The sequence below is a fragment of the Hemibagrus wyckioides genome, linkage group LG16 (genome assembly GCF_019097595.1).
Source record: "Hemibagrus wyckioides isolate EC202008001 linkage group LG16, SWU_Hwy_1.0, whole genome shotgun sequence".
NCBI lineage: Eukaryota > Metazoa > Chordata > Actinopteri > Siluriformes > Bagridae > Hemibagrus > Hemibagrus wyckioides.
The window spans coordinates 1,306,724-1,326,936 of record NC_080725.1 but is presented as its reverse complement, the minus strand read 5'-3'; the positions used below and the strand labels follow the sequence as shown (position 1 = coordinate 1,326,936).

Below are 20,213 nucleotides of genomic sequence, written 5' to 3'. Positions count from 1 at the left end.
GTAAATGCCACATGTTACAATTTGCATTACACTGTGAAACTTCAGTGGGTTTCAGTGCTTTCGAGTGTCTCATGTTCTCACTGTTCTCACCATTTGTGCAGTTGCAGAGGACATTCCACCTTACAACCGGCCTTCGTTCCCCACAGCACAGGGTCAGAGGGAGACTCCCAGCTCCTCCAGTTCAATTTCCTCCCGGGGCTCTGGGGGCCGCCGGCGAGGGGAGCTAGGATCAGGAGGTCGGAAAAACCCCAATGATACAGGACTCCCAAGTCTGGGGACCTTTTCCCACCAGGAAGAAGAGTTAGAGGTAAGGAACTGAAGACGGCCTCACTCTTACATATGTTAATTGTAAAAAATGACGGTGTGACAGCAAAACTGTATGATACTATAACATAAAAAGGATATCTGAAATGGTTACAGCTTAGTCTTATTTTATATTGGAATCATACAACTAGAATTATAAAGCTGTGCTTTTAACAGTATAGAAAAAAAATTAGAAATGATGTATTTGCCCTGAAGGCAAGGTTTACTTAATAAGTCTTTGTAGTAAAGGCTTATTTAGTCTTTAATATTTATTTGTTTAGTTAGCCTCCTAGTGGATCAGCGCCAGGATCCTGCCTTCTCGTTGCCACAGCCCGGGTTGGATTCCAGGGCAGGACGCTAACCCAAGCACTGAAGCCCAGATTAAATGGGAGGGTTGTGTCAGGAAGGGCATCCGCCATAAAACCTGTACCAAATCGAAACGTGGACCAAATGATCTGCTGTGGCGACCCTGAACAGGGAGCAGCCGAAAGAACATCATTTATTTATTTATTTATTTAGTAAAAATGTAGGAATCGGTTTACAATTTTTCCGGTGTCAAGAGAACAAAATTGGCCCTCTATTTTGAAAGGACAGCATACTATCTCACCTGTCAATCACAGCAGCACTAGCCAATCATCTGTGCACAACGTGAAAGGAGGTAAATATCCCCTAATTATGTTATGCTGCCCTGGGATGCGTCATGAGCATCACTTTGAAAACATGCAACTGAATGTGTCTCGGAGGATGTGATAACCTTCACTCTCTCAGACTGTTAACTGACTTATGATCAGAGAGAGCTGTCATGTGCGTGGGAATTGGCAGGTGTTCAATCTATGGACGCCAAAATGTCGCCTTTTTCTGTCTGGATTTTTCTGGAAAAAAGAATGAAGCTCTAATCAATTTGTTTTAATCAGATCGTGATTTTTTATCATCATTATTGTTATTATTATTATTATTATTATTATTATTCTGCTTTAACTATCATTCTAAGTGCTATTACTTGAAGAATAGGAAAATAAAAAAAAGTACACATAGTTCCCCAACCTCGACTGTTGGATATTGATTTTAGAAAAAGCTCAAGGGCACCATTGTAGGCGGACTGTATTTCTGGGTTTAATAAACCCTGAACTTGATTTCCCAAACATGTCGTAGTACAGCATTAATCAGTCTTAACACCGTCTCTAATCAACAAATGAAATTCCCAGATCACCGTCTGAAATGTTCTACTTGGCATGGCAACATTTCCACCATAAATGAGATAATTAGAAAAGGATTTACATCAAACTCAAATTAGTGTGAATTACCATGGTTCATTATACTGTGGGATTGGGGCGAAGTCCAGCCCCACTTATTTCCTGTTTGTTTGAGTTTCACAACCAGAATGGAGGTTTTGATCTTGTCCTGCTTTTTTTTTCCACAGCTGCTGGAGAGTTGAGGATCCAGTCAGGATGAGAAAAAGGCTCTCTGAGGGGAGAATCATCTTCGAACTGTGCACCATACATGATTTAGACCATCTACAGTCATTCGCAGTTATGTAAATGATCTGGTTTGTCCTTATAGGCAAAAAAAAAGACCAATGGTTAATGTTTTCTTTTTTTTTTTCTTTTTTTTTTCAATCTGCTTCAATATTTAATCCTTTCAGTGTGAGCAAGAGGGGGAACTGGATGCTCTCGAGTTTCTTTTTAAGTAGGTGATTCTTTCCGCTTTAAAGCCCCATCGACTGGTGTAAGTTTGTGGAAAGGTGTGCTGTTCCCACACGGGTGCATCATCTCTATAATCTGCTGGTGTGAGTGTAATAGAAGCTGCGAGTGGGAGCAGTGGACCATCGTCAGTACAAAGAGAGGTCTCTTCACTCATACTGTGATACAGTACTTCAATATGGTCTTCCCTCTCACTGCTCTACAAACGTATTTTTTTCTGATCATAAAAACTCGGGCATGAGGGTTGCGATTGTAAATTTACCAAATCATCGAAAGAAGTGCTGCCATTCGATTTTTGTTGTTTTTTTTGTTTTTTTTTACAATGCACTGTTGTCATTTTGTTATTTGATGTTGTTATTGTTAATGTATGTTCTATTTCTTTTTTTGTCTTTGGTTTCAAAAGCACAATCACTAAACATTTATTTTTAAACCATTCTTAGCTATGAAGTGCTCCACATCGTGTGAGGAGCGGCGTAAGTGACGTCTCGTTGAGCGTTGTGTTTGAGATCGGATGAGAAGATGGGCTTATTTGCTTCGTTTTATTTGCGCAAACGAACAGGACGGAAATCGGGATGACTCTCTCCACTTCGGGTCTCGCGCGAGCCGTGTAATCATGATATACCTGAATAGAGATAGAGCACGGAGCGGCAATCCGTTATCTCGTCATTTGATGAGACAAATGCACTTAAATGAGGGTGAAACAAGAAAATGTGCAATGGGCAATATCTTTTAATTTCCATCTAGAAGGTTTGGATTAGGAGTGTCCTTTCCGTTTTGTGTCGAGAAGTGATGATCCCAGAAGAAGGTGTGCACTGTAATAATAAGAAGAATGTCTGCCACAACCAAACAGCAAGCCTCACGGGGCTTCATCCGTCCCTCTGCAAGCTCAACTGTCTATACTGTATAGAAGTGATGTGGACTTTTATGGGATGGGGAGGGTGGAAAACCTGATCTAGGGATTCCTGTGGTAGTGCACAGCACCGCTGGGGTCACCTAGCACACAGCTGCTTCAGTTTGGTTTGAATCCATGCTATTGCAGTACCTTTTTTTTTTTCAATTGATGAACAATGTGTGTGAGAATATGTTCTCTGGAAAAAAAAATAATAATTGTGCTGTCCATCATTGTTTGGTGTTTACTATGTTAAGAAAAAAAAAGTACAACTGCTTTAAATTGTCAGCCATAACTTTTCATGACTGATAATCTCATATTTAGAATAAAATAAACCGTCATTTCCCACCTTATTTATTATTAAAACATTTTTCAAATGCCATGTTGTGTGTGTGTGTGTGTGTGTGTGTGTGTTTTTATTGCCCATGTGTCATAGTGAAAGACTTTAGAAAGGCAAAAGCGAGTCCTCCATGCCACATGTGTCATTTCTCTATTAAAGAAGTGACCGAACTCCACTCGTTCCCTTTCTGACCTTAGTCTCCTGAGAGTGCAGTGCAGCCCGAACACTGGGTTACCTCCTGCTGGGGCAAAAACACTGCAGGAAGGACCTTTGTTGCACACGCTGCAACTGTGCAATAACAGCTTCAATCAATCATGCGGGAACTTTGCATCGTGGAGGTTTTTGCTGTGCATCCATTTAACCTTGATTATTAGCTTAAATGACCTTTAAACAAATATCAAACAAATTATTAACAAATAATCGCAATAATGCAGCAAAATGATCTGGATGGTCCAGTGTAGACATTCCTAAAACATTCCACAAACCAGATATAGATCATCCAGAGCATGTCAGGTGACAATCATCCTATCAGCTGGCTCTAAATAATATGCTAATAGGTTTTGTTTAAAGTTTAGTAGACCAATGGACTTTTAACTCGTTCCGTTTGAGTTCATTATATTCAGATGACATTGTTTCTACTCCTGAGTTTAACAGATTAAATATATCTATGACTACTATAACTACTACTACTGCTGCTGCTGCTACTAGATAGATATCTACAGTACTACTACATCTACTACTACATCTACTACATCTACTACTACATCTACTACTACATCTACTACATCTACTACTACATCTACTCCTACATCTACTACATCTACTACTACATCTACTACATCTACTACTACATCTACTACTACATCTACTACATCTTCTACTACATCTACTACTACATCTACTACATCTACTACTACATATACTACATCTACTACTACATCTACTCCTACATCTACTACATCTACTCCTACATCTACTACATCTACTACTACATCTACTACATCTACTACTACATCTACTACTACATCTACTACATCTACTACTACATCTACTACTACATCTACTACATCTTCTACTACATCTACTACTACATCTACTACATCTACTACTACATATACTACATCTACTACTACATCTACTCCTACATCTACTACATCTACTCCTACATCTACTACATCTACTACTACATCTACTACATCTACTACATCTACTACTACATCTACTCCTACATCTACTACATCTACTCCTACATCTACTACTACTAATGCTACTACTACACAGGAATAAATCTAGTATTCATACACATAGGAAGAAATTCATTGAATTACATCATTTCTGATCACTTTTTTTTTTTTTTGCCAAATTTGTATTTAAGTAATACCATGACACTTCCTCTTCCCTTATCAATAACCAGCTCTTTCAATCAACCCCCCACTGTGTGATTTATACTTTGATTGGATGGTGTTTGCTTAGTCTATTTATTTAGAAATGAATCCATGCTGTTATACCTGCTGCTGTAACTCACACGTCCCTTCTCAGTCACAGCCGATACACAGGGTTTAATAATCTAGAGTGTATTTCACTGTCATCACTCAATACTCAACTGTTAACTATAAGGCTGTGTTACAGTGGCTGAGAAGTGCAAATCACAATAACAAATCAGAAAACAAAATAACAAATCCCAAAACACAAGGACGATTCAGACAAAGGTAGGTATAGTGTGCGAATGGAATTCTTCCCTCTGATTGGACAAGACATGGGTCACTCAGGATCTACAGGAAGTCCAGCAGTAGCTGCAGCAGTAGAAAGTGGATTGGTGTGTGTATGAACACAGCTCTGCTCTTATAGCGCTCCTTACATCCTTTAATCTGGAGTTTGATCTTCCAAACATTCCTGTGTTCTTCAGGTGTGTTTTTTGAGATCGCAAACTAATCTTTATTCCATGATACACTATCAGTATATCCAAAATCACGCCATATGATAACGTCCTTCCTCAGAGTAGCGCTGAATGAAGTCCATTTTCTTATAAATATAAATATATATCTGTTATTTTCTTTAACAAGATTTAAAGTTGCACTATCAAAAAAAAAGGGTTAAGTAATCCTGAGTGACCGATGTCTCGTCCAATCAGAGGCAAAAATTCTATTCACAAACCATACCCACCTCTTCCACTTTGTCTGATTCGTCCTTGTGTTTTTGGATTTGTTATTGTGTTTTCTGATTTTTTATTTTGTTTTGCACTTCTCGGCCACCGTACTGTGTGAATCTACAGATTACGCTAAAAAGAAATCAGCCCCAGCCTCAATAATAATCAACTTTAATACATTTCTTAAAAACATGGCTGGCAACAAACAAGCTTTATTTCAACGAGAACATTTAGTCTTGCTATCCTATTTATCATACTTCATAACAGTCAACCAACCAGTTAAACAACCAAATTGACCAGACTAAACCACTGCCTCTTAATGACCATGTTTAGGAAGGATTTTAGTAGCAGTCTTCAAATACAAGCTGAAAGAAACCTCCGTTCTTTTCCTTCACATGCAGTGATCAGAAACTACATGTTAAAATCCCTCTGAAGTAAAATTGCTGAAGCTGCACTAGAGATAACTGTGTGTTTCTCTAATAGACTGTGACCATGCTGCATTTTTAATAGGGTTGGTCATATGGTGTTGGTTCTGTAGGCTACAACCTGCAGCACTTCCTAAATGAGACTATAATTCCCACAAAATAGAGGGTTTTCAAGCCATATATTATATTACAGTTGCCACTGAGTGCACTGAAATGCTACCATAAAATCTACACTCTCAATCTCTCTCTCTCTCTTTCTCTGGCTAAACTTGTTATGAAGGAGACAAATCTGCCAGGCATCTAGGCCATATGCAAATGCAGCTATTGATGGCAGACACACTTGTAGGCTGATGTAAAGCTACTTAGTGAATCATCCAAACAGCCAGAAACTAAAGCTTAAATCAGGACTAATGCTCTTTACCACTGATGGTTGATGGTGATGTTAGATATTAGAATTTAACTCCAATATCTATCTACTCTATGCCTCTATAATGAAACTATTCAGTTTGAGCAATGTGTTATGTCACAAGGTCTCATCAGTTTTGTTCCTCACAACTCCTAATCCAAGTTTTTAGGCTGATGGTATCCTAAATCTGTAACTTATTGAACCAGTGTTAATGTATTCATTGATAGAGACTTCAAAGTACCTTTGTACGTCGTTTTACACCGATCAGGTATAACAGTGTGAGCAGTGAGAGGTGAAGTGAATAAGACTGAGTATCTCCTCATCATGGCACCTGTTAGTGGGTGGGATATATTAGGCAGCAAGTCAACATTTTGTCCTCAAAGTTGATGTTAGAAGCAGGAAAAATGGACAAGTGTAAGGATTTGAGCGAGTTTGATGAAGGACCAAATTGTGATGGCTAGACCACTGGATCAGAGCATCTCCAAAACTGCAGCTCTTGTGGGGTGTTCCCGGTCTGCAGTGGTCAGTATCTATCAAAAGTGGTCCGAGGAAGGAACAGTGGTGAACCAGTGACAGGGTCATGGACGGTCAAGGCTCATTGATGCAGGTGGGGAGAGAAGGCTGGCCCGTGTGATCCGATCCAACAGACGAGCTACTGTTGCTCAAATTGCTGAAGAAGTTAATGCTGGTTCTGATAGAAAGGGGTCAGAATACACAGTGCAGGACGGGTCAGGGCTGTTTTGGCAGCAAAAGGGGGACCAAAACAATATTAGGCAGGCAGTCATAATGTTATGCCTGGCGTATAATGCATTATTGTACACATATGCCATGTTTCCTCCGGATATGGTTGTCGCTGATGACGTGTCATGTTGAGTAGTTTAGTTCATTTTTCAAATCAGTCCCAGTAATACTGACAAAGCAACACTACTAGACAGGCGCCAATTGCATTATACACAAGAAAACCTGATTAGCTTTGTGAGACTTTACAGAATAATTGCAATTATTATGTTGTATTTTATTTAATGTAACTTCTTTTCCTTGTTGGACACAAACCACTATGTTTTGTTATTAGGAAATGGAATGAGACTTGCAGTTTAATTAACCTCACTCATGAACCTGCATACAGAATACACTGTCAGAGCAAGCGCGAGGTATTAAACGGATGCAGGGTAGCGTGTGTGTGTGTGTGTGTGTGTGTGTGTTTGTGTGTCTGTGTGTCTGTGTGTAAATGGGAATGTACAGCTCTAAAGATGAAAATGCTATTTAGTGCACGCTATTACTATTTATACCACAGCGCTTTTGAATCCTTGAATCTGATTGGTCAGAAGCTGTTGATAGCAGCACAGCTCAGCAGTAGTTCCTGCTGTAAGGCAAATAATATGATAATACATTATCGTTTCTATAGTAACAGCTCATTCACAGAGACCTGTATGGAGGATGTTCTTCAAAATCTCAGACTAATATCAGATGGATTCAAAACCTGAAAACACAGTGAGGGGTGAAAATAAGCCTTATAATAAATAGGCAAAAATAAATATTTGAATGCCTTTGTTTTTATTTTGAATACAAATGAAATCTGTATATATTCTTTGCGTATACATTTTAAAGTTTGTACACGTTTTCACATTACGTGTTATCTTTCTTATAAATATGAACACAAATGTGAAAAATATACACAAGTAATAAGGTTTAAAAATGAATATTGAAAATTCAGATTTTTAAAAATGGACACCATAAAATTTTGTCTATACAGTAACAAATTATTAGGGTTTTTTTTGTAGAATTGTGGTTCTATTTTGGTACATATTTGGAAAGTTGTCTTCAGTTCCCCAAGGTTATCAGGGTGTCTCTGATGGATTTGCAATTTTAAAATCCTCCATAAATGTTCAGTGGAATTCCAATCAGGACACTAGTCTAGTCTAGGCAGTGTAAGCCATTTTGGGGTTAGTTTGGCTGTTTTCTTTGTTTTTCAACATCCATCTTCTCCCAAGATTAGGTTTCTTGCCCAGTTTTATAGATTAAATTCTCCTTTAATATCTCTTTCCATGTATGTTTCTTCCATTTATGTGTAACGCCCATGTGCCAGTTGCAGAAAAGCTGCAGCATATCATGATGCTCCCGCCACCATGCTTCACTGGGGGTATGGTATCTTTTGGGTCATACGTACAAGGTTCTCCATAAATGTCTACCAAAAGAGCTCTGATCTTCAAAATGGTGTGATAGTCTACAAGTGGCTCTGTCCACAGCAGTCCCCTGGGTCACAGTCTGTCCACACAGATCCATCCACAGCATCAGTGAGCACCACTAAGTGATGAGACTCCAACCAGGGGTTGGAGAGCATCTGGATGGATCAGGCATGTCTGGAATTATGTGTAAAGTGCAGGTAGGGAGGGCAAGACTAGTTATGACATCATAACTAAAAGGGAGAGCCAGAAGGTAACAGACATGAAGGCTTCCTGGGACATAAAGCATCCAACCACTTCACAGTCAGCAAACCTGAGCGACTTGTGAGGGTGGTAAGGCGACAGCATCCAAACATCCCAGTGATCATTAGTCTGTCATCACAATGGGAATTCCTGCATGCTACACCTGTCCAGGAATGATTAGTTGTGTTTTCTGGAACTGTCCAGACACAGATATAGAAAAATAATAAACTTTACACAATGCACCATTGATTCATTTTCTTGAACAGAAGGTTGCATCATGTTTCGTTCATTATATTCTCTAGAAAACCAGCCAAGCTATATCCAGTGGACAACAGAGAGTCCTAAATATCTAGAACCAGTTTACAGTGAGACTGATAAAGCTGTAACTTCTTGAACATCTAATCGCTCCACAATATTTTTTTGTGCTGCTGTGAGCTACTTTCAGTAGTCTCTGCTGACAGGTTGTATGAGATCCCCTTTTCCACTGTTATTGTTTCACCCTGCTGACAAGAAGAAACAGATACTTGGAGGAGTTTGAGTAATTCAAGGACCAAATCTATTACTATAAATGCACTGTGTTATGTACTGAAGCCTTTTGTAAGAAACTACAGACCGCCTCAGCCCAGATTCCACTCCATAGTACACACCAGAAAGAGCTCATTCCCAAAAAGGCTTACATATCATATAAAAATATGTTTAAATTTTGATTCAGTTAATCTGTATGGTACTTTTAAATAAGCTTAAAGCAGCCTTACCAAACATTTAGAACACTTAGTCCAATCAATTATTAGTATGGGTGTGGCAGCAGGATATCAAGGACCATCAGTGAACGAAGGGTGTACGTGATTATAATACTAATAATAACTTAAATAAAACAAAATGCAAATAATTTGTAAACAAATTGTGTTAATGCTTTGGCTAAATAACATTAAGAGATCAGTATTTGGTGGAATAACCCCGATCTGCATGGGTTTTGGCTCCATGATCTCCACCAGTTTCTCACATTGCTGTTGGGGAACTTTATACCACTCTTTTTTGCAAAAAAGCAAACAGTTCAGCTTTACTTGATGGTTTGTGACCATCCATCTTCCTCTTGATGACATTCCAGAGGTTTTCAATAGGGTTCACATCTGGAGATTGGGCAGTGCTCTCTTATTTTTTTCCAGAGCTGTATATGTACCAGCTTATTTAGTAATTCCTTTACAAGGTGTTACTGTTTCCTGGTTGATCATTCCACAGCAGGTTCTCTCTTTGAGACATGAACACCATGAAAAACATTAAAAAAAAAAAAAAAAAGCTGCAAAATTATACTAAGTTTAGGTAACTGGATATTTAGTTATATGGACAATATTTCAGAAGTTTAATCAGATTTAAATGTGAAAATTTTTAATGGTTAACAATCATATGAAAGTTTTTATTTTTTTTAAATTAATTAATTTATTATTTATTTATTTATTAACTCTTAACTTTACATTTAATAATTAGTGATGCTAATTATTACTCTTAATTATTACAAATTATTGCTTCTAATTATTACTAATTATTACTGCTAATTATTACTCTTAATTAGTACTAATTATTGATTCTAATTGTTACTCTTAATTATTACTAATTATTACTGCTAATTATTACTCTTAATTAGTACTAATTATTGATTCTAATTGTTACTCTTAATTATTACTAATTATTACTGCTAATTATTACTCTTAAGGTGAAAACTAACTATTCTCTGTATTCTCTGTAGCATTAGCAGAGAACAGACAAAGAGAACAGATCCACTTGTAATTGCGTGGGAACAGATTGCAGAAGAACTGCACGTGTTGTGACGGTCAACAAACGTCTGGTCATATAGTGTATTTTTCACTGTGTGTTTGTCTGCTCATTTAGGATACACTTGCATCTTACTGCTTCTATTTCATACACAATTTTTTTTACAGTTTATGACCGTATGACACGTACACACTATTCTCAAGGGTACATTTTGAACATTTTTATTAATAAAAAGTTAAAACTACTCAAGATTACTCAGTCCGGCTTTAAGACCAGTGTTTAACCAGTGTGCTCTGTCAAAGGACCTTAGTGAAATGTCTTGACAGCTGAAGGAAAAAGAACAGCTAATCAAGATAAGATCAGGATCTACCCAAATCCCAGGGCAGTTATCATCGCAGCCGGAATCATTAGTTTATCTAGCTATAAATAATTTATTTTTATATTTTGTTGAGGTACTAAAAAAATCACAAAAATCACTATCGCTCTCTCTTAAGGGCCAATTTAGTGACATTGTTATAATAACCCCTCCACCATGACCTGTATGACTCCGGGTCGTTCACCTGACCCCCCACAGAGACCCACTGCTATCTCTGATCTGATCCATACCCCCTCCACCCACTAAAACCCTTTTTAATTCTGGGGAAACATGGGGGTGGTGCAGCTATTCTAAATGTCCATCTCTCCCTCCGGAGCAGACATGACAAGATCACTGTAATTGATATTTACGGAGTGTGTGCTAGTTCATTTTCCAGTTAATTTGGTGGTGTTTGTGAAATAAATGGGAAAGGAAGCATTAACATATGGGCATTTTTTGTGTTCTGTGTGTGTGTGTGTGTGTGTGTGTGTGTGTGTGTGCACATATGGGAGGGGGTGATGTGCAGATTTTGATGCTGGATCACCAGAAAACTGAGACAAGGCTTTCTAGACTGCATCAGCAATAAAGGCGAGAGCATCCATCTTCATTAAAGCCTGGGGGGACAGAACAGGAAGGTGCCTTACACACAGTGTTTAGAGTCTCTCAGTAGAGTTTACCTTCTGCCAAAAATATTAAAACACCAAATTACAGAAAATATGCAATATTTTATGTAGCCTGTGCAAATAACTCTAATAAAATCAGCCTAATTTTTTAAAAAAGGTATTTTGTTCCCATTTTAGTAGATGTTTGAGTCATGGATTTATGCTTTCATTTTTTTTTTCTTTCTTTGTGGAATTTGCTCTTCATTTTTTAGATCAACAATATTAAATATTAATGTTTGTGTGTGTGTGTGTGTGTGTGTGTGTGAGAGAGAGAGAGAGAGAGAGAGTTTTTTCTGGAATAGTCGTGTATTTTTAAATATTTCTTATCTGGTTATCAAAAGCCATTTTAATATTTCAACCTTAATAAAGGCAAACAAAAACCATACACTATTCATTCATATACAAAATCTCAGAAAAACCTCATGTGTTTATTCAGTTGTGGGAGAAAGAGAAAAAAAATCAGGTTTCCTGCTTGTTATGTTAAACATGCTGCATAACCAATCTACTGTATTTTTTATCACTAAAGCAAGAAATCACTTTATCCTCAATGTTGCAGACTCTTTACTAGATTAGCGTTGTGTTATTTATACAGGTGAGCTCCCAAGCATGAGCACACCAACTAACAGCGTTCACCCGACAACCCCTGACAATCCCAATGGAAACCTTTTCAGACAAACCAGTTTTAAGCTACATATTGATTTTTACATGCCTACGTGCAAAATAAAATTTTCTTCAGAATGCAGAATCCAAATCTCATAGGAATGGAAAACTGTTAAGGATATAAGAGTGGAAGATACGATGGTCAGGAAGCAGCACAGACGGGCTTTAAAAAATGTCATGGTTTTATCCCGCAAGCCGTCAGAAAGGCCGTGAATCTGAAGGCCAGAGATAGAGTCCTCCATGAGAGAGACGGTAAATCCCTCTTTCTGCCGCTTCCTTCCTACGCAATGAAACACAGCCGAGGATTAAACTCTCCCCTGCCAATTCCTCCTCGATTCCCAGTCAATTAAGACTTACAGAGGCCGATAGTGTCCCTTCAACCTGATACTAATCAAATCTCAGGAACTGGAAACGGTGCTAATCATGGAATAATGTTTCTGCCTACGGTTTTGGAAAACGAAACCTCAGTTTATATTGCTATGGTGCGTTAAACTTTCCAGAAAAAAAAATAAAACCAGCTGCTTGTCTCAGACAGATATTGTGTTGTTTTACTGGGAGATGAACGGCATCGAATACATTCAGTTTAACATCAATACACTCTGAATGACTTCAGATCAAGTGTGTGCAATTGTTTGTGTCAACAAATGAACAGCAGTGTGAAGTCATTACAGTTTAAATATAACCTTGGAGTTTTGGCAGCGGGCAACAGACTGGACAGCACTGACCTTCCTCTTGCAAGCATGTGATATTTTATACAAGGAAATTACAACACTGTATAGAGCAGAGATGTAATACAAGTGGAGCGAACTGACAATATTTACTAAATTTAAATATACATATTTACATACAGATAGAAGCTACACTATATATTTTCTTTCTTTCTTTCTTTCTTTCTACCTATAAGGTAGGTATAGTTTGCAAATGGAATTCTTCCCTCTGATTGTCACTCAGTATAAACAGGAAGTAGGAAATTGTGTATCTACCTTTATTTCTTGTACATGTGTGGAGTTCTGCCTTCACTTTAAACCATTTTTTCCCCAATATATTTATATTTATAAGAAAATGGACTTCATTCAGCGCTACTGTGAGGAAGGACGTTATCATATGGTGTGATTTTGGATATACTGATAGTGTATCATGGAATAAAGATTAGTTTGCGATCTCTAAAAACACACCTGAAGAACACAGGAATGTTTGGAAGATCAAACTCCAGATTAAAGGATGTAAGGAGCGCTATAAGAGCAGAGCTGTGTTCATACACACACCAATCCACTTTCTACTGCTGCAGCTACTGCTGGACTTCCTGTAGATCCTGAGTGACCCATGTCTCATCCAATCAGAGGGAAGAATTCCATTCGCACACTATACCTACCTTTGTCTGAATCGTCCTTGTGTTTTGGGATTTGTCATTGTGTTTTGCACTTCTCAGCCACCGTATATAACCCTAATATAAGCACAAGCAAACTACAGGTTCCTTACGCCCCCAGAAAATGATCAGATATTATCAGAAAGAAATAATACTGTATCGTGGATAAGTATGCAAAGTAAGAAGATGGAGAATATACATTGGAGGTGGAGAATATACATTGGAGGTGGAGAATATACATTGTTCAAGCCGCTGTTAATTAAAAACAGATAATTGTTGATAATGTTGATTAGGCGAAATCAAAAAGATGTGTTTTCCGATTGCAATTACATATGCTACACATTTTAGCTGTGTTTTTTTTTATACTGGACACAAACATGCATATTAATTATTCTATAATACACTAAAGCAAATATTTGTGCGGTTGTTAATCTCCCTCTGACACACAAACTGCAGTTAAGGGAAGCAATGGGATTAAACCTGCATTAATTACCAGCTCCATTATTCCATTCTTATATGCTTAGGATTCAGTCCTGGTACTAATGAACTCTTGGCTGCACACTGATTAAAATGCAATGAAATTTAAAATTGTAGTATTGTGCCTTTTAACGGCTGCTCCAACGAATTTCTGAAGCTTATGGTAGTCTATGTGATTGAACTGCACAATTCAGGATCCCAGGGGAAATGAATGCTAGCAATAATCCGAACGAGAGGACAAGGCCTGATTGTGTAAAGACTACCTTTTGTCTTGTTGATTTCTCTTCAGTCTGGTTACAGGTCAGATAATCATTTAGGCCACAACATCCAACTAAACAATAGCACAATCTTTTTTTTTTCACCTGCAAAACATTTGAATCATTTTTCTTGAACACGCACGAAGACAAAACAGAAGAAGTTTTAGCCGAAGTGTTCAACATTCGCTTGGGTAGAGCGGTTTGTCTCGTGTTCCTGCGCATGTATATGCGTATATGAATGTATTCACATATGCTACGGTTCATCTGCATACTAAGAAATGACTGATGCTGGTTGCTTTCATGTCACTTCTCATTGGATTAAGAAGGAGGTGAAGCAGCTGCTCTCCAGTGGAAGCACTTAGCCTGACCATCTGTTATGTCTGGTAAGTAAAATAATAAAAGACAATTTGAGCTGAGGTCAGGAGAAAACTGCCTTTTGAACAGCGCCTGTAGATAAGCAGCTAAGCTTCAGTGAAGCTAATTACTAGTTAGTTACTTAGTAGTTAGCAGCAACTTGTATCCCCTACAAACAGACAATGTGAGGCTTCAGGAAAACTAACAGTTAAAAACGACCGACTGAAGAACGAATTTACATGACACATGGTTCATTTACAGTATTTACAGCACAGCGCTGTTGATTTCTCTCTTCCGATTGCTCTGAAGATGCTTCCATAACAACTCGGACTACTGTGTTGCTAGGCAACCTCCAGGTTTGTTTAAATGTGCTTGTTCTAATGCACTAGTGTTTTTGTCGTCATTCGCATGGTTTATTTAGCATTTCTGGAAGGAGTCTCCAGTGTCAGAGGTAAAGCTGTAGCTCTGCATTGGACGAGAGCCATGCAGATTCTCAGCAGCATGACTTTAAGACGTAGTGAAGAGAGAAGCTGAAGACTAAACAACTGTTTATAGCAGATGTACTGTAGCATATTTTCATTGATAATAGGAACCTGTTTCACAGACATTAAATGGAAGCGATAAGTGGGGGGAATGTGGCTTAGTGTTTAGGAGTTACACTGACCAGGCATAACATTATGACCGCCTGCTTAGTATTGTGTTGGTCCCCCTGACCCGTCCTGCACTGTGCATTCTGACACCTTTCTATCAGAACCAGCATTAACTTCTTCAGCAATTTGAGCAACAGTAGCTCGTCTGTTGGATCGGATCACACGGGCCAGCCTTCGTTCACCATGTGCATCAATGAGCCTTGACCGCCCATGACCCTGTCACCGGTTCACCACCGTTCCTTCCTTGGACCACTTTTGATAGATACTGACCACTGCAGACCGGGAACACCCCACAAGAGCTGCAGTTTTGGAGATGCTCTGATCCAGTGGTCTAGCCATCACAATTTGGCCCTTTTTCCCACCTCTGCATGTTGACGTGTTCTCCCTGTGCATCAGGGTTTTACTCTGGGTACTCCAGTTTCCTTCCCCAGTCCAAAGACATGCACTGTAGGCAGATCGGCATCAATTGTCTGTGGTTTGTAAATGTGTGTGTGTGTGCATGTATGTGTGTGTGTGTGTGTGTGTGTGTGTGTCACCTTGTGCACAAAGTCCCCTAGGATAGCCTCCAGGTACCCTGCAACCCTGTGTAGGAAAAAACTTGCTTACATATTGTGAACAATTCTGGGATTACAGCAAACATTTTCTGAATCTCAACAATCCTTTTAACAAAATAAATCATTTTCCCCTAGTTTACACTTTCCCCCAAAATTCTTTTGCTCATCCAGCGGGTTTATCAGTGCAGGGGTTTCTGCCTGTCAGTCGGCAGTTTGCATGCGTTACCTGAAGTGGCTGTTTTAACTGTTACCAAAGACTACTGTAGTGAATTTCTCTGTTATGTGGCATAAAAGTATCAGATATTTATACTTTAGCATGCAAATTGACCCCAATAATTATCTTTCAGAGTACTTTAAAAGAAGAGAGGAATCAAGATGAAAGGAGCTGAGGTTCTCTCGACCTTATTGTGCTTCCAATTCAAGGACGAATAATTTCATTACTGCTTTTATTGAACATGCCATGCTTTTACCCACTGGAGATAGGGGGATTTGAGGTTTGTGTGGAGCGAGAGAGAGAGAGAGAGAGACAGAGACAGAGACCTGTGGGTTCTATTACAATTGGTCTTAATGGACAACAAATTGACCTTGAGCATTCTTTAAACATTCTTACAAAGTGCTCTACATCAAGTACCAATCAACTCGCCGCAAACTTAAAGGAAGAATCAAAAACAAGGAAAAGGAAAAGGACAACAGTGTCACCGTCACTCTGCAGTCGTCCCGTGTGTTACTGAGGAGAGCTGTGTTGGCTGGACTTCCACACTGCCATGCAGTATAATCACAGCTCTGTGGTAATTAACTTCTCCATTTAGCCCGCAGCCAGAGAACAGAGGGCCTTCCATTAACAAAGTCAACACCACACAGGTGCGCTGTGTTCCACTGCTGCTCAACTCTGGGAAATCAGAGAGGAAGTGTTTGATTTACTAGACACCAAAAGGAAACACTCACGCGTAAGGCCAAGATTGAGACAATATGCCAGAGAGCGCTATTACACAGCCAAGACTCCTTTATGAAAAACTATATATTACGTTACCTCTGGAATGAGAGTGCATCTTGGCTAATTCAGTAGGTGGATCATATTTGAGCTGTTCTTCATTCTGGACCAGTGACATGTTTGTAAATGAGCGCTTGTGCCTACGCTGCCAAAATTGCATTTGCTCAAATTATTAAGAAATACAAGAAGCGTAAATTACAGTGGCAAGCAATTTGGGTACTGTGGATTTTAGCAGTGGGGGAATTTGAGCGTTGGGAATGGACTGCCCACAATCGAACCTGTCCTGTAGACACTTTGGTAATATATTTCTTTGTCTGTCGTTTCTACATATGATCATCCAGTCGAGGTGTGAATGGAAGAAATTTTGAGACTCGAGTAGGAGAACGAACCGCAAAAAACACAGATATTTGAACGACAAAAAAAAGCAGCATTCACATACAGATTTTATTTTCATTTTCATTGTTGGATTCAGAAATCGTCACACTTTGCAAGTGCATGTGGCTTCCTGAGGGTAGAACGAATCTGGCAGGTTAGATATTATGTACATGTGGAGTAAATGCACATCACGAAATAAATAAATAAATAAATAAACAGATAAATAAAATGCTTTAAAGAAAAAAAAATAAATAAAGAATTGTCAGAGAAATGCCATACACACGAGAGAATCGTCTGAGCTTTTCTCAGTCCCGGAAGCTCATAAGCTGAGCATACATTTCCATTTATGAACCACCGACGTTTACTCAAAAACGGTTTCATTTACAGAGTAGCACTCTAGCTTAAACATATGTGACAAACGATTGATTTCGGGTTTTTTTTTACAATGGCTTTCTGAACAGCATAATATTAAATAACCATGCTAATTGTAGGACAGACCTGGGAATGCTGCCAAAAAAAAAAAACAAAAAAAAAAAACGAGGGGAGCGATTTCAAGGGCAACGTTCCCTTTCTGTTTCGTATTTTTCCCCTCATCAACATTTCAGCCCACCTGTTTTACCCCACTTCCATTTGCGCAGGTTAAACACACCCGCTCAGGGTCGAGCACGAGCAGCTGTCAACTGCTACCTTCATTACGCTCTCACTCACATGGAGGATGATCCTGTGTGACATTATCATTTTTTAGGATCCGGATAGTTACGGTTTCAATCCTAAGAAACAAAGAAAAGTCACATATTGTCCGTTGGTAATATATATGGATATAGATATAGATATAGATATAAAAACATCTTGCAGTGAGCTGGATGCATGAGTGTCTGTAAATAGTTGAGATATGTAGAAGGAAAGAAAAAAAAAACATTCACAAAAGACTGCAATAGAGCATTCTGTCCACTCAACATCTGACACAAATAACAAGGGGCAGGCAATTGCATTAGGCCTGCTCGGCTGGCATTTATTAGTCCTGTATGCTTGACTGTGATTCGAGCATAAATCCCCCTCGCAACAATTCAGTAATAATACATCTCTATCTGCGGACTCTTCCGTCCTAAATCTCTGTTTTTAGCCCGCTGCGCAGACTCGTACAAATATACACGCTAGCACATCCGTAGCTTTATCTTTCTCTCTCCACGTCAGCAGGCGCTGAAGATTTTTGTGCTTATCACCAAAGAATGTGCAAAATCAAACAATTCTCAAACAAGAATCAGTCGATTCGTTTATGGAGAGGAGAAAAACAAAAATCCATGACACCACGTTTTATCCATTCACAATGTTATAAAGAGAAAAAAAAATAAAATAATAATAATAAAAAATAAATTTGGTTTGCATAGCAAAGCAACATCAAATAAAAACAAAACAAAACAAAAAAGCTATTTACAAGAATTACACATCCCTTTTAGTGTGATTTACATTTCGGATTTCAAAAAAACGAGCAAAGCAAAAACATCTTTCTTTTTTTTTTCTTTCTTTTTTTCCAAGTGATGCACATTTTTGTGGCACGGGACATGAGACGTTTCGTCGTAAGTGTTAGACAAAGAAGCAAACCGCAAGCTGGACACCATCGGGAGACTGTGTGTGTCTGTACATTAGCTTCACAGTTCAGTGTTGGTCTCTGAGGTAAAAAAAAAATCGCCTCGTGGTAACACCGGGGGGAGAAGCTCATTGGACGTTGCAGGGGTGAACAATGAATCTCTCTTGCTCTCTCTCGTCCTCGCTTTCAGTCGCGTGGGCAGTGAGTAGTCTGGCTTATCTCTCAGACACGGCACTCTGAAGAACAGATAAATGGAGGTTAATGCATTTGGGATATTTCAGAGCAGGGTTGTGATGATACACCACTATGACAGGACAGAAACACACGGAATAGCTACACCATTACTGTTATTTCTACGTTTATATGATTCCAGGATCGGGTTCAGCTCTCGATACTAGAAACAAGACTGAACCTAAGAAAAGCATGCATTAATTGTGTTAACTAGAAAAAAAAAGTGTTTGTTTATTGAGTGTTAATTAAGTGTTAGTCTTTTGCTGATTCTTTGGCTTCACTGTATCCTTACATGAGCAACAGTATCAGGGTCGAGGTCATTTTTAGCACATAATTATCAAATATGCCAACTAGCATACATGCTAATGACATGAGGACATTAAGAACGTTCTAATCATTTGCTTAAAATGAATAATTTATCATCTGGGTAACAGGGTTGCGGGTTCAAAGTGAACTCATCAGTCAATGTCAGAATATCATTAAAAAAAATAAAGAAACAAGAAGGAAGAGAACTTTTCTCTTTTTTTAAGCCACATGATCCCCCAAAAATTCAAACTTCATGTTAGAGTGCTGTGCAAAAGTTTTGGCACCCACCCTTATTTGTACTGAGTCAGTACAAAAACAAAAAACCATTATATTTCTGAACATTACTTTTCCCAACAAAAAAATAATGTATGAAATTTTACAAACTTTTTTTCCAAGCAAAAAGAAGAATCATGTGTGAAAGTTAGAGTATTCAGACGGACTGGAACAGAATTTCCAGACTGGAAACAGATAAAGTAAATACAGTACGGTACAGTAAAGTACAGTTAAATTAAATTTGCATAGATTAATCCTGAGACTGCATTAAAAGTAAAAAGCAAATATTAGTTTAGTTTATTTCTGTTTACTGCCATTTATTTATTTATTTATTTGTAGAAACATTTACTTATTTACATATTCCAAATAATTCAATTCAATTTATTTGTATAGCGCTTTTAACAATGGACATTGTCTCAAAGCAGCTTTAAAGAATTACATGAACATAGGGAAAAAAATTACTACTTTTAAGTTACTTTTTATCCCTAATTTTTTTTTTTTTTTTTTTAAATATTTATCCCTAATTTCATAGGGTTGAATGTGTTCAGGTTTGAGAACTCGGTCAAGAAATGTCACTGGTCACTAAAATGTAAATTTTCACCTCCTATAATGGACAACTCGAGGAAAGGGATGCTTCCAGTATTAGATGTAAAATAACACATTAATGCAAAAAATATATAATTTCTGAAGGATTTCACTGATTTATATT

The 20,213-nt window shown here is 38.3% G+C and overlaps 2 protein-coding genes across 7 annotated transcripts in view; one reads left to right on the top strand and one right to left on the bottom strand.

Moving 5' to 3' along the window:
- Positions 1-3,274, top strand: part of LOC131366782 (roundabout homolog 1-like) — a 192,397-nt gene extending 189,123 nt beyond the window's left edge. For all 3 annotated transcript variants that reach the window (XM_058411538.1, XM_058411537.1, XM_058411539.1), the window contains 2 exons: positions 102-307; positions 1,724-3,274. In XM_058411538.1, the coding sequence (XP_058267521.1) occupies positions 102-307; positions 1,724-1,738 (221 nt within the window). In that variant the 3' untranslated portion in view covers positions 1,739-3,274. The remainder of the gene's footprint in view (positions 1-101; positions 308-1,723) is intronic.
- Positions 3,275-17,156: 13,882 nt separating this feature from the next.
- Positions 17,157-20,213, bottom strand: part of LOC131367296 (roundabout homolog 2-like) — a 134,784-nt gene continuing 131,727 nt past the window's right edge. For all 4 annotated transcript variants that reach the window (XM_058412628.1, XM_058412629.1, XM_058412630.1 and 1 more), the window contains one exon: positions 17,157-18,930. In XM_058412628.1, coding sequence (XP_058268611.1) covers positions 18,929-18,930 — 2 coding nt within the window. In that variant the 3' untranslated portion in view covers positions 17,157-18,928. The remainder of the gene's footprint in view (positions 18,931-20,213) is intronic.